The 12,697-nt window shown below is 38.5% G+C and overlaps 1 protein-coding gene across 2 annotated transcripts in view; it reads right to left on the bottom strand.

The window, feature by feature from the left end:
- Positions 1–12,697, bottom strand: part of SVEP1 (sushi, von Willebrand factor type A, EGF and pentraxin domain containing 1) — a 153,463-nt gene that overhangs the window by 69,157 nt on the left and 71,609 nt on the right. For both annotated transcript variants that reach the window (XM_042451284.1, XM_042451285.1), the window contains 8 exons: positions 9,954–10,136; positions 9,187–9,420; positions 7,863–8,024; positions 6,181–6,342; positions 5,449–5,610; positions 3,676–3,767; positions 2,979–3,075; positions 157–270 (listed from right to left, as the gene is read on the bottom strand). In XM_042451284.1, coding sequence (XP_042307218.1) covers positions 157–270; positions 2,979–3,075; positions 3,676–3,767; positions 5,449–5,610; positions 6,181–6,342; positions 7,863–8,024; positions 9,187–9,420; positions 9,954–10,136 — 1,206 coding nt within the window. The remainder of the gene's footprint in view (positions 1–156; positions 271–2,978; positions 3,076–3,675; positions 3,768–5,448; positions 5,611–6,180; positions 6,343–7,862; positions 8,025–9,186; positions 9,421–9,953; positions 10,137–12,697) is intronic.

Here is a 12,697-nt window from a genome sequence, read left to right as displayed (position 1 = left end):
ACATTTCCTTCTAGAAATTCTCATCAGTGCATTGAGGAGGATTATCCTCTATTTTAAAAATTCCATAGCAGGAAGTTGTAAAGATGAAGCCAAGTATGACTCTCACACACTTTTTTGTTTCCAAAAGAGTTGATGCTTTAGTTCACTGTTTATCACCTGAGTAGCCTGGCTGGCACTGGCAAATGAATGCTGCAGTGCCATCCTTGCAAATCCCTTTGTTGAGACAGGGGGATGAACTGCACTCATCAATGTCCTTCTCACATTTTAAGCCTATAATACAGCCCAAAAGAAAGAAAACAAAGAAAAAAAATATACATGTGGATTACTGAAAGCAAAGCAAGCAAAACATAAAATAAATATAAAACATAAAAATAAACAAAATGAGATTTTGTAATTAAAATTGTTTGGAAGGGACACATGAAAACAGTCTGTATGACAACAAAGGCCTACAAAGCCAGTTGGAATTATCAAACATGCAGTCTGATTCTTTTCATGTCTGTTCAGAAGTAAGTGTCACTGAAAGAGTAGGCAATTTATACCAGAAAGGAGAGGATAGAAAGGGGTAGCCAGTGCAGGGGTGTTATTAGGGGAGCATGCGGGGTTTGGATGGCACCAGGTAACAGCTCAGTGGGGAAAACACCTGGTGAGACAGTTGCATGTCATCTGTCTCAAATCTCTCATTGTCTCTCATCATCAGCCAGACCTCTGCAAAAGGGTGGGGGGGGAGGGAGGATGCTGCTGTTACATCATGTTGCCTCCTTTCCCATCTCTCCTACTGCCTCCATCTTTCTGGATCTGGCCAGGCAAACAGGCAGCAAAGTGGGAGGGAAGGGAGGGCAGACCAATCTGCTGGTTGCCCACCCACCTGACCAGCCACACTGGTCTTTTGAGGTCTGGCCAGGCGGGTGGATGAGACAGCAGCAGGGAGGGGAGGGTGCAGAGCAGTCTGCTGCCTCATCCACCTGCCCATCCAGCCACTTAGGTTTTTCCAGGTCTGGCAGCGGGAGAGAAGGAGGGTGGGGCAGTCTTCTACCTTGCCTGCCCAGCTGCCTGTTTTTTTCTGGCCAGACAGGCAAGGCAGTGGTAGGGAGGTGAGGATGGAGCAGTCTGCTGCTGATGTGTCTACCCAGCACCAGGTGGCACCAACCCTAGTGAACTACTGGAACTTTGAGATTTCCCAGTTGGAGTCTGATGCTAACAGACATATATTTTGATTTTAAGAATTCTGAGCTGTGGGTTTTGCTTTTTGTAGCAGTGCTCATCTGAACTCACAGTATTTTCTGAAACAAAAGTCCATTCAAGATATCTTCATTTCAGCATTTAATCTCGGAGGTGGGGAGAGATTTTTCATTGTTGTTGTCATTTTCCAACAATTGGGAATCAGAAATCATTATCAATCCATTCTTTATCTATGGCAATAGGGACCTTACTTCCAATGGAAGCTACGCTAGCCTACTCTCTGCAACTCACCTGATAGGCAAAGATCTTTTTGCTGAAGTGACTTGTAGTAAAGTGATTGGTTGCTGAGGGAGGGACTTTTAACAAGTAAGAACTATACATTTTTAACTGAAGTGATTTAATGTTATAACATAATGTGCTCTCTGTGAGATGTGCTAATGTTGTGAATTCCCTAGAGAATATGTTTGGGAGAAAGGTGGGATATAAATGAAATAAATAAACAACAAAAAATGCCTAGAGATATATCTGCTGCTCACCCTTAGTACTGTATATAGGATTTTAGTATCAACAAACCTGGTGGGAGTAAAGATAATAATAATAATAATAATAATAATAATAATAATAATAATAATAATAATAATAATAATAAAATTTTATTTATATCCCGCTCCTTCCCAAGATCAGGGCGGCTTACAACATAGGTTAAAAACAATGGTGCCATAAACAATATAAAAAGATACAACTACACAGGCTAACCATACAATCAATAAAAACAATCAATAAAAACTAACAGAATTAAAGATGCACAGGATCAGGTTGCACATCCTACCAATAAAAACAAGTCAGTCCTGATATAACAAGTCACAAACGACTTTTAGGCTGCCATCCCATATAGACAAATAATCTTACCCTGGGAGTAAGATTATTTGAATTCAATGGCACTTACTTCTGAGCAGACATATATAAGATTGTACTGTTAGATGTATTAGAACTGTCAGTGTGTGAATGAGAAAATACTGACACAAGGCCTTATATATTCCTTACAACAAAATATGTTTTTCATCTGTAACTAAAGAAAATGTTAGATAGTGATAATCAATTTACAGATATGTTTCAAAATGCCTATGCTGTACTGGGAAAATGTATCTTATAGTTTTTTGTGGGTTTTTTGGGTTATGTGGTCATGTTTCAGAAAAGTTCGGCCACATAGCCCAAAAAACCCACAAAAAACTATGGATGCTGACCATGAAAGCCTTCGACTTTACAATGTATCTTATGTTAGACGTTTTTCAGTAAAGAGAAATAGTGTCACATAATAGAAAAGAAAAAAAACCCCACAGAAACCTAAGAACAATTCACAGGTTCAGGTCCAAAACTTTCCTTCTCTTAGTGAAAAGCTTCTTCCCTTCAAGTGGAACAACAGTGCAAAAGGCAAATCATCTCAAATTCAGGTTCTTGCACGTTGACAAATTCTTTCTCAAGACCTTTTACTGATTCACCTGAATGTAAACACAATAGCCTGTATCTTCCTTAAGTCACAATGTTTCTTGTACCATGATGCCATAGAGCACTGTGCTGAAAAAGTCTTTCTCTAGCACTTGTGTTCACAACACACATGCGTGCATACACACACACATATTTTTCTCTCCTCTCACAATTATTTGGATCCAAGCCAATATTTTCATCAAGGTGCATGTGATATACTTATAGACCTTCTTCAATATTTATCAGTGAGTGACAATTTGAAAGGTGCTATACAAGTTGTTTCACACTGTCAGCATCCCAACTCTGTTATTTACCTCCATATCCGGGTGGGCATATACATATGTACCCACTTCCAACTTGTTTGCAAGTCCCACTGTTATGACATGGCTGAAGGAAACATTCATGGAATATCTGTTGAAATGGAAATAAGACAATTTCTTATGAAAGCACATAAGACAAAAAAGAAAATCATGCCTATTCAAACACAAACAACAAACTGGCTCATGGATAGGTAACCAGGCACCCTCCAGATGTTTTGTATCACAACTTTCACAATCCCTGTTCAGTGGCAATGCTGTCTTGTCTGCAATGAACATAAGAAATCTTCAGAATAGATATTTAACTCAGATTTTGGCTCATTCCTCCAGATGTAAACTTAGCCAGTACTGTAAAGAGCCAGCGGTTAGAGCACTGGACTACAACTTGGAAGAGCAGATTCAAATCTCCACGTAGTCATAAAATTCCCTTAATGAACCATCTTTCTGTCAGCGTAAATAACATAAAACCATTGCTATGAGAAGAAAATGAAGGTATATGTAAAACATATACATGTACACAGCATGAGGCAAGCGTGGGAACTAGATAATGGTGGTGGAGATGAAGAAGATGACTAAGGCAAAATACAACTACTATTATTATTATTATTATTATTATTATTATTAACACAAGATGCTTTAACATTAATACTATTTCTAGAAAACTAGGATTTTTGGAAATTATATTTGTTCTTGCCTGGCTGCTGATTTTGTATTCCTTGCTGATATTTTCTGGAGTGATTGGCAATGCTACACTCTCCTCTGCTGCAGAGAAAGTAGAGCCAAAACCTAAATGGGATTGACATGAAATCAGCTGTAAAGTTCTATTGCAAAGACTGCCGAAGGTAACATTGTGACACAATCAGGGACAGAATGATGGGAAAAGGTTCCACCTTGATTTGCGGAGATACAGCTATTCAAGTTTATGTTAATTACACATTCAATTTAACCACCCAACAAATAAAAACGATAGCTCAATTCACAATTCTATTGTCTTTGAGCAGCAAGTCATATCACAGAATTATTGGGAGCTACCAAATTCTTTAGGGCCAGTACAGATGTGACATCGGCAAATCTCTGTGTTTAGATGACAACCCACTTGAAATATGTAAAAATGAAAGTGGGCTCTTTTAACAGTAAACATGAACACCAATAAGGGACACTGGTCCCATCTAGTTTGGCACTTAGTTCAATATGCAAAATCATGAAAACAGTTTAGTCCAAAGAGTTACCATCTTAGTTCCTACAAAATATTGTCAATGGAACCTCATTTAAAATAAATGGGTATCTTGAGATAATGGAGAGCTTTGGCAATGTCTGCCTAGGATAACACAATGAGGAGCTAAGGTTTCTTGATCATTTAAAAATGTAATTGTTCAGATCTAAGATACTTGAGCAAGTAGATCACAGACACAACAATGAGATTTGAATGACCTGAAGAAGTAGCTGCAGTCTATGAAAGTGCATGCCCAATAAAACATGTTAGTCTTTAAAGTGCCACAAGACTGAAATTGAATGACAAAATATTTATTCTCACGTAACATGTAGTTTCCCCCATATATAGATTGGAACTACTTCTTAGGCTGCACCTACACTGCAGAATTAATGGAGTTTGAAACCAATTTAACTTCCATGGCTCAATGCTATCGAATTCTGGGATTTGTAGTCTTCTCTGTCAGAGCACTCTGGTGCCACAACTACAAATCCCAGGCTCCCATCACAGTTAAAGTAGTGTCAAATTCCATTAATTCTGCAGTGTGGCAGCAACCACAGTGGATACATCCAAGGAAAAAGGCTGAAAATTTCTCATGGAGCTGTAATACTCACACTGGCTGTCAGTATCAAAGCATTAGTAATGCTTCCATCAGCCAAAACCAGCCTTAAAATTCCATTCAGTGTTCCTGATTTGTATATTAAATTTAAGCTCAGAGCTGACTGGTGCCCAAGAAAACATGGACAATGATTTTGACAGGAGCAGAGGAGAAAAACAAGATCTACACATGGAAGAAAACAGGCTGCAACTTTATTAGTGTCTATCAAACAACTATCCCAATAGTGTTGTGTTCTTAAGGAAACTTAAACTACTTAGATGAAAACTATGAGAGGAGTGGTCTTTAAAAGAGGGTGCTACAGGCTATCTTTAGCCAACCTTGCTGTCCATAGCCATTTTCCAGAGGGATGAGGCTACTAATCCATCTAGACTAATCCATCTAGACACAAGATGGTTTAAGGAGCCCTGAAGTCCTATTGCCCTATAAAGAAAATCTCTTCTGTACACTGTCATCCCATTCTGTTTATTTCTGACCCGTGTGATATGCATCATGGAACCTGGGCTGATGGTTCTTTGCTAATTAACCATTCTGTTCTGTTTCTTCTTAAACTTGTGAAAAGTGGGTGAAGAGAGTCTATAGCAGGCTTTCTTGTTACTTTTGTCACCAATTTATTGTATTGTTTAGAGAAAATAACTTACTCGAGCAGTCAGTTATAGATCGAGCACCAATCACTGTGGTAGTCCCATAGAATGGACAAGACAGGCAGTAGGACTTCCCTGCGTCTGGTTGATAATAGTCCCTAGGGCAAGGGTGGCAAGGCATTAAACCTGAACGAGAGAATTCTCCAGCTGGACAAGGTACTGTGAAGTGTAAAACAAAACCCATTTTAACTATTGCAATGGCAGCTTCCTCTCATCCAGTCACATAAATAATTCTTACACAGAAGACTTTTGATCAGTGGGGAACTGGATGAGGCAGAAAAAGAAGAGAATATTGAGAATTCAGTTCCAAACTAGACACCTGGCATTTTTTAGACATTCTGTGGAAAGGCCAGTAATCTGTCAAACCTTTAGTATGGCTAATATATATATATCCAAGGACTACAACTTTCCCTGAAAGAAAAGTTTCCTACAGCCACTGTGATGGCAGCAAATTCAGCAGAAGTGTCAAGGTACAAACCTCCTGAACACACCAGAGATCCTCTGCAACCTCTAGTCCCACATTGCCCACCTTCCTCTACACTTGGATTTTGTGTAGCTCTGTTGTTTACTTTTCTCAGAAAATTGTGGGCTTTACAAAGAAAGAAGAAGAAAGACATGACCACATGCTGTGACTCAAAAATATTCGAGTTATGCAGAGATCTGGAATGTGGGCTTATTCTGCGCAGTGTTTAGCAACATGCTTTTTCTTGGAATTCAGATGGCACAAACCTCCACATGCTGATATATCCACTGCTCCTCTTTTGACTGTTGACATATTTTCTGGGCAAGAAATGCATTGCTTCGATCCAGTTGTAGGCTGATATTTGCCAAAAGGGCATGATTCACAAATCTCAAGGCCATTTGGAGAATAGGTTCCAGGCTTGCACTGAGCTAGTTATGTAAGAACAATACATCAAAATTAAGCAACATCTAGCTTCAAATATGCACCAAGGCCAACAGCCAACAACCCAATCAGCCAATGGCAAAAATAAACTATGAAACAAAGTCTAACTGGCTATTTATAAACCCAGAGGATCTATGTATCACATATTGCAAAATGCATGGTACACGGAGCATCTATCACTAGTAAAAACATGAAATAAGAATGAAGTGTTTTGATTAAAATGGACCATCAGAACCATGTACTATATAGCAAAATATGAAAAATGAACTAGAAAGAATCTTGTTTGATGATCATCATTATGCTATAATTGTACTGTTATGTGAAACCCCCCTTCCAGATTGCTCTTTCCATATTCTAGAGTAGCCCATCACACCTCAGTTCTTCTTCCAAAACATCCTCTGAGTTGTCTAAAGGGTAATAAGGTAACTGAAAAATATATAGGCATGTATCTCCCTGTGTCTCTGTATATGCATGGCTAAGACCCATTATGCCTCTGATATGAAAGGATTTCAGGTAGTGGGTGGATTAACACAGAAAAGGAAAAGTTACTACAAGACCTTTTATTAAACACAACAATTTCCAGGCTAGTTCTAATCTGATGTTCCCTTAGACACATTTCTACGACTGTATAACAGTTCCCTGACCTCTAAGCTCTATGAACCCTCCTCTCAGCAGGGCAAAGCCAGAAGCAAAAAAGAAGGGGCAGCTATAACTCATCAGAAAACTGCAGTGGGCACACTGTAGGCTAAGACTCTCTTCTAAGATTCCTGATATTAAATACAATTATAAGAAAACAGGATGCCCTCAGATTCCTTTTGGGTATTAAGTATGGTCCCAGGCAGTGCTAGGTTCACTTCAGCTAGTACAGAAACAAGCAAACAAATAAAGCTACTAAAAATGAATCTATTAAAAAAAAGGTTGATTTCCAATGATATCCCTACAGTTCTATAATTTAACAGAGAATCCCAGTAGAGGAATCATTTGTTTGTTTGTTTATTGTAGTGGTTTCAGTTTACATTTAAATCTTCTTTCCCAACATCTAAGTGTTCTCTCAAATTTTAAGAGGTAGTTCAAATGGTAGCTGTTGGTGACATTGTGATGTGCCCCTTCATTTTGGTTTCTGGGAAGAATCTTGGCAATTTCAGCAGCTCATAATCTTTTAGGAGAGCTACGTTATTTATCAGGATAAATGGAATTTCAATCTCACACATTATTCTATCAGCTGCTGTTACTTTATAAACAAATGGAAAAGTTAGCTTATAAACAGAACAAAAAAATAGCAATATAACTATAGTATTTGGCTTCACACTTCTAGATTTGGCTAAGCAAAAGCTTCTTATCATAACTAGTAGAGTAGAATCAAGTTTAAATGTTTAGTGTACAGTGTCCCAAACATTTTGAAATAGATTATAACATAATTTTAGAAACATAAACATTTATAAGTTTTTCATGTGTCTGGTTTGAAGCTGATAAAAACAAATGTACTGCATGTTTGCTAAACTCTCACCTTTACATTCTGAAACACTTCTTGAATGGAGATATTCAGTGTAGCTAGCAGATGGGCAGTTCTTACATTCTAGCTGCCCTTCTTCATCCTGGTAAGATCCAATCCAGCAACTTTCACATGCATGATGTTCCAGGGAGTAATAGGTACCCAAAGGGCAGTTAACTATGTTTAATCAGATTAAATATGAAACAAAACATTAGTCATGCAATAGGAATTTAAAACCTTGAAGGTAACTGCTTTTTATGATATGGTTTTCAAACAGTAGAGGACACCTTCTCTGTGTACTATGTCATTTCAGACAGCAGGTCCACATATGACTGAATGTCCTACAAATAAATAATAACAGCATGTATATAAATCACACATATCGAGCTGCAGAATGAACAGCAGCTCTGCCTTGTGCCACAACAAACTACATGTCCCAGAATTCTATAGCATTGAGCCATGGCAGTTAAAATGGTCTCAAATCGGAGTATTTCTGTAGTATGGATGCAGCCGTGACTTCACCTGTTCATTCTGCAGCTCAATCGGTGTGGATTTTACACATGTAGGAATCATTTATTTGTAGGACACTCAGTTGTATGTGGACTTCCACACTTGCAGTCTGAAATGACATAGTCCACAGAGACAGTGTCCTCTACCATTTGAAAATAATACCATAAAAGTTAAAAATTAAAATTATAGGTGGAATATGAGTAGCTCCCTCCAATGAGGAAAAGCTTCTGTCAGTTGCATGAAGGGCATGTGTGTGATGTGTGATCTGTCAATTGTATGAAAGATATGTGAAGGTGTGCGTGATTTTCAATGACTCCCCTCTTCCAAATCTGCTCTGGAAGGTTGGAATACCCACCAGACAGATTTTGGGAAGGTGCTGGAGGTACAGAAAGAGAGCGAGTTGTTGGAAATTGCCTCCTCACCTGACTCTTCTCTCCCTTTATTTGTGAGGTGGGGGTGGGGATGCACAACCAGTTGGATTCTGCTTAATAGATGTCATATCAAAAAAAAATTACTGAAAATTGTAAATAAATAAATAAATAAATAAATGTTACTGTCTAATAAAATGTTCTATGTAGAACACAGCATCAAAATATCCTGATAGAATCCAGACACAGAAAGTGAATAGTCACAATGAGAAAGAATGTGCCTCTTTCATATTACTCCCTTTAAAAAAAAAACTACAGTTAATGGAATAGCATAAACTGGAATCCTCAAATACTGACAGCCCACAATGATGCCTTAATCCCCACTTGAAAAAAGGTTACATTCCTTTCAAATACTGCAAAAATGATACAAAATACCAGGACTTTGACAGAATTTTACTTACCACACATTCGGCCCCTGAGAACAGAGCCAGGCCTGCAAAACAAGAAGGCCTTTTCAGCCTCTAGTGAGTTGGTGTCCGCTATAAGCAGTTCAGAAGAAAACTGAAAAGAATACATTGGATCCTTACTGAGAGTCCTTTTCAGCCTTTTTGTTATAGTCTCTAGTGTTTTTAGAAGGCGTTGTTGGTTCTCTGCTTCCAATGTATCATTTCTTTCATCAGGCAATGGTACACTAGCTGGGATTAGGAAAACAAACAGAGAAACTTCACACATATATACAGAGACATTACAGGGTTGACTGCCACAATGTGCCATAAGAGCAGAGAGAGCAAGAGATGGAAGAGCGTAACGATTCTGTGACACTCAAATTGTAGACTCCAGTCCTATGTGCAGTGGCAAAAGGAAATGGCTCATAAAAGACATTCAAATCCGCACTCTTGTTTTATAATCAAGTAGAGCATGAGGGTGTTAATGTAAACTAGTACAAACAGAGTAAAAATTCCCACTAGATTAGTTGCACAACAGTGGCTGTATTTGCACCTGTACGCAAATGGCTGTACAGTGAAGTTTTCTATCTGGTTACACCATCTCTTGCACAAATAGTCATACAGCTGCTTGTGAAATAAAAAGAACCTTGGATCATCTACTGCACTAGCTCTGAAAATACACAACAGTTAGTGCACCGGGCCTTACACTAGTACCAATGACATATTGGATACTGACCTGAAAAATTACATTTTTGAAAAATAAAAAAGGACATGTTTCTTACCTGTGATATTAAAAACTAGTTTTATTTTGTGGTCTGACATTGGCATATTTATCTTTTTGTGCCTTTTGACCCGTGTGTGTGCCACATCCACAGAATCGGATAGTGGTTCATCTTCAGGAATTGCTTCAAGGAAATCATCATAAGAATAATCTAGTCGGTTTGCTGCACCCCAGCCACCGGGACCTGACAAGTATTAATGAGAAGAGGAAACAGGGCAAATGAAGTAAGAAAAAACTTTCACTGATTCCAACAACATATCAAGTACTGTCAAATAGTTTAAGAAAAAAGAGAAAGACCTTGTGGTACAGATCTAGCCTCAGATCTCTCTGGATAACATGTACCCACTTGCCTGCTCCTACTCTAAGTGGGAGTGACTAAACAAACCACAAATAATTAATCTGTGAATTAGCATAATGTGAGAACCAGGAATTCCGTCTTAACAAACCACAGCCACAACAACAAACCACAGATTATAGGCTTTTTCACATAGGTGCTTTTTATCAGTAGACATACCACACTTTTTGCTTTTCAATTTTCATCACTGTCAGACTCTGATCGAATCTGTCATGAGTTATGTGTATGTTTGGATATTTAGTTATTAATGTAATAATAAAGGAGGTATTATTTTAAAATTGTATAATGTGTGTATTGTGGATATGGGTTATGTAGTGTTTGGAAAAAAATATGTTGATGGTGGTTTACAGTGAAGATAATTGCTTGGTACAGGAATGAACAGACATGTGTCAGGTGCAGTTATTCACAGGAGAAAAAATGTAGAAAGGGAAATTCAAAGTGTTCAAGGGGGGCTAGGTGATTAGACCAGGAAGGATGGTACATGGATATGTATTGATTTATGGGCAAATCATAGTCAAGTCTGTTAAATTTTAGGGCAGGGAATTGTGAATATGGGATTGGTGTTTGGGGATGTCTTCAGCAAATAATAATTGTTTTATTTATATACCGCTATTCCAAAGATCATAGCGGTGAACAGCAAGTAAGCTAATTAGCAAGTAAGCTAAGTTGCCCCCAACAGTCTGGGTACTCATTTTAGCGACCTCGGAAGGATGCAAGCCTGAGTCAAGCTTGGGCCCTTTTGCTGGTCTTGAACTCGCAACTTTGTGGTTTTGAGTGAATGGCTGCACTACAGGCATTTAACCACTGTGCCACCAGGGTTAAATGTCTTCCTGCTAACACTTACAGTTACTGGAATAAAGCTTTTGCTGTCTGAAATACAGAAGGCTGGTTCACTGAACTGTGGGGGGAAAGGACAGTTCTTGACAATCACTATGAATCGTTTATCAACTGTTTCCAGTCTTGCTTATGTTCCTCCCAGGAATAACCTCTCAACAAACAGACTTCTTGCCACCGGCCAGCTGACTCCAAACCTTCAGCCTGACCAGAAACACCAAGGCAGAGAAACAGAGGCTCAGCAGCAAGGAAGGGTGTGGTGAGGACTGGCTATTTTAAAAAGCCATCCTCTGAGCCCCAAGGAACACCGGCCAGTGGACTCCAAGCCTTCAGCCTGCCCAGAAACACCAAGGCATAGAGATGGAGGGGCAGGGCAAGTTTGTGGACAGCGGGAGGCTGACAATCTTAGTCATACTTTGCTTAATATTGTTTTGATGTGGACTTGTGCTGAGGGGTTGGGGAAAGGATTTTCTATGAACCTTGTCTGACATGTAACGTTCTGACATGTAATGTTTTCCTTTGATTGCTACTGTATTGATATTGTTCATTGTTATTGTCTGCTTTATATGGTTGGGGGGCTGGTTTTTGATTGTATTTTTTATTGTACTTCCACTGTTGTTAGCCACCCAGATTCCTCGTTGATTGGGTGGGATAAAAATAAATAAATAAATAAATAAATAAATAAAAATAATAATAATTTCTGATCAGAAGATTTTATTTTAAAATAACGGAATTTCACACTTTTGTTTTATTGCACAGCTGTGCTCCATTTCCTTCTTTTAAAGAAACATGTGGGATTTTTTGGCCCTCCTCTGCCATATTTGAGTACACTCCTGACCTTTATGTAATAAAGCAGGGATGGAGAAAGTCTGGTAGACCTTTGCTAAATAACAAAAACCTCTGAGAGAGAATGATTAGGACTTGTTCAAATAGAAAATGTTTCCCCCCCCCCCTTTCTGCAGCTGCAATAGCAAAATCCCCAATTCAATCATATACGTACCTGTCCATCCTTCTGGAAATGTAACTGGGAGCAAACAACACATTTTAGGATTCTTTCACATTGGTTTAAATAAAAAGCCTGAGTTCTCATGAGATAGTTCTTAGTGTTTTGCTGATTTTTGTCAGTATTTGTTGCTCCTGCACCCACCTGTTCAGTTCTTTTTTATGGGCTGCTAGTAATAATAATAATAATAATGAAGTTTATGTGTATTTTTCCACTTCTCCCAGTGGATCGAAGCGGGTCCCAGTGGATCAAAGTGGGGTATGTCTTAGTAGGTATCTCTTAGATTTACACTAGACTCTCTAAGGGTTCTTTCCTTCTTTCCTTCCTTTTTTCCTCTAAACTGGGACATGGTCTGTTGTATAGTTGGAAGAACAAATGCTCTCCACTCTGAATTTTAAAATGTTCTTATTTTTTTAGAGTTATAGTGCAGAAGTGTCATTTCACTGATACACTATACTCCTATAACTATAATAAAATAAGGAGAAGGGAAGAGAATACAGTGTTCTGATTCATCTTGGAATTAAAAAGAAAGCCCTTTCAGGATGGGAATAAA

Source organism: Sceloporus undulatus, chromosome 2, assembly GCF_019175285.1.
Source record: "Sceloporus undulatus isolate JIND9_A2432 ecotype Alabama chromosome 2, SceUnd_v1.1, whole genome shotgun sequence".
Classification (NCBI taxonomy): domain Eukaryota; kingdom Metazoa; phylum Chordata; class Lepidosauria; order Squamata; family Phrynosomatidae; genus Sceloporus; species Sceloporus undulatus.
This window is presented reverse-complemented; position numbering and strand designations above follow the sequence as displayed.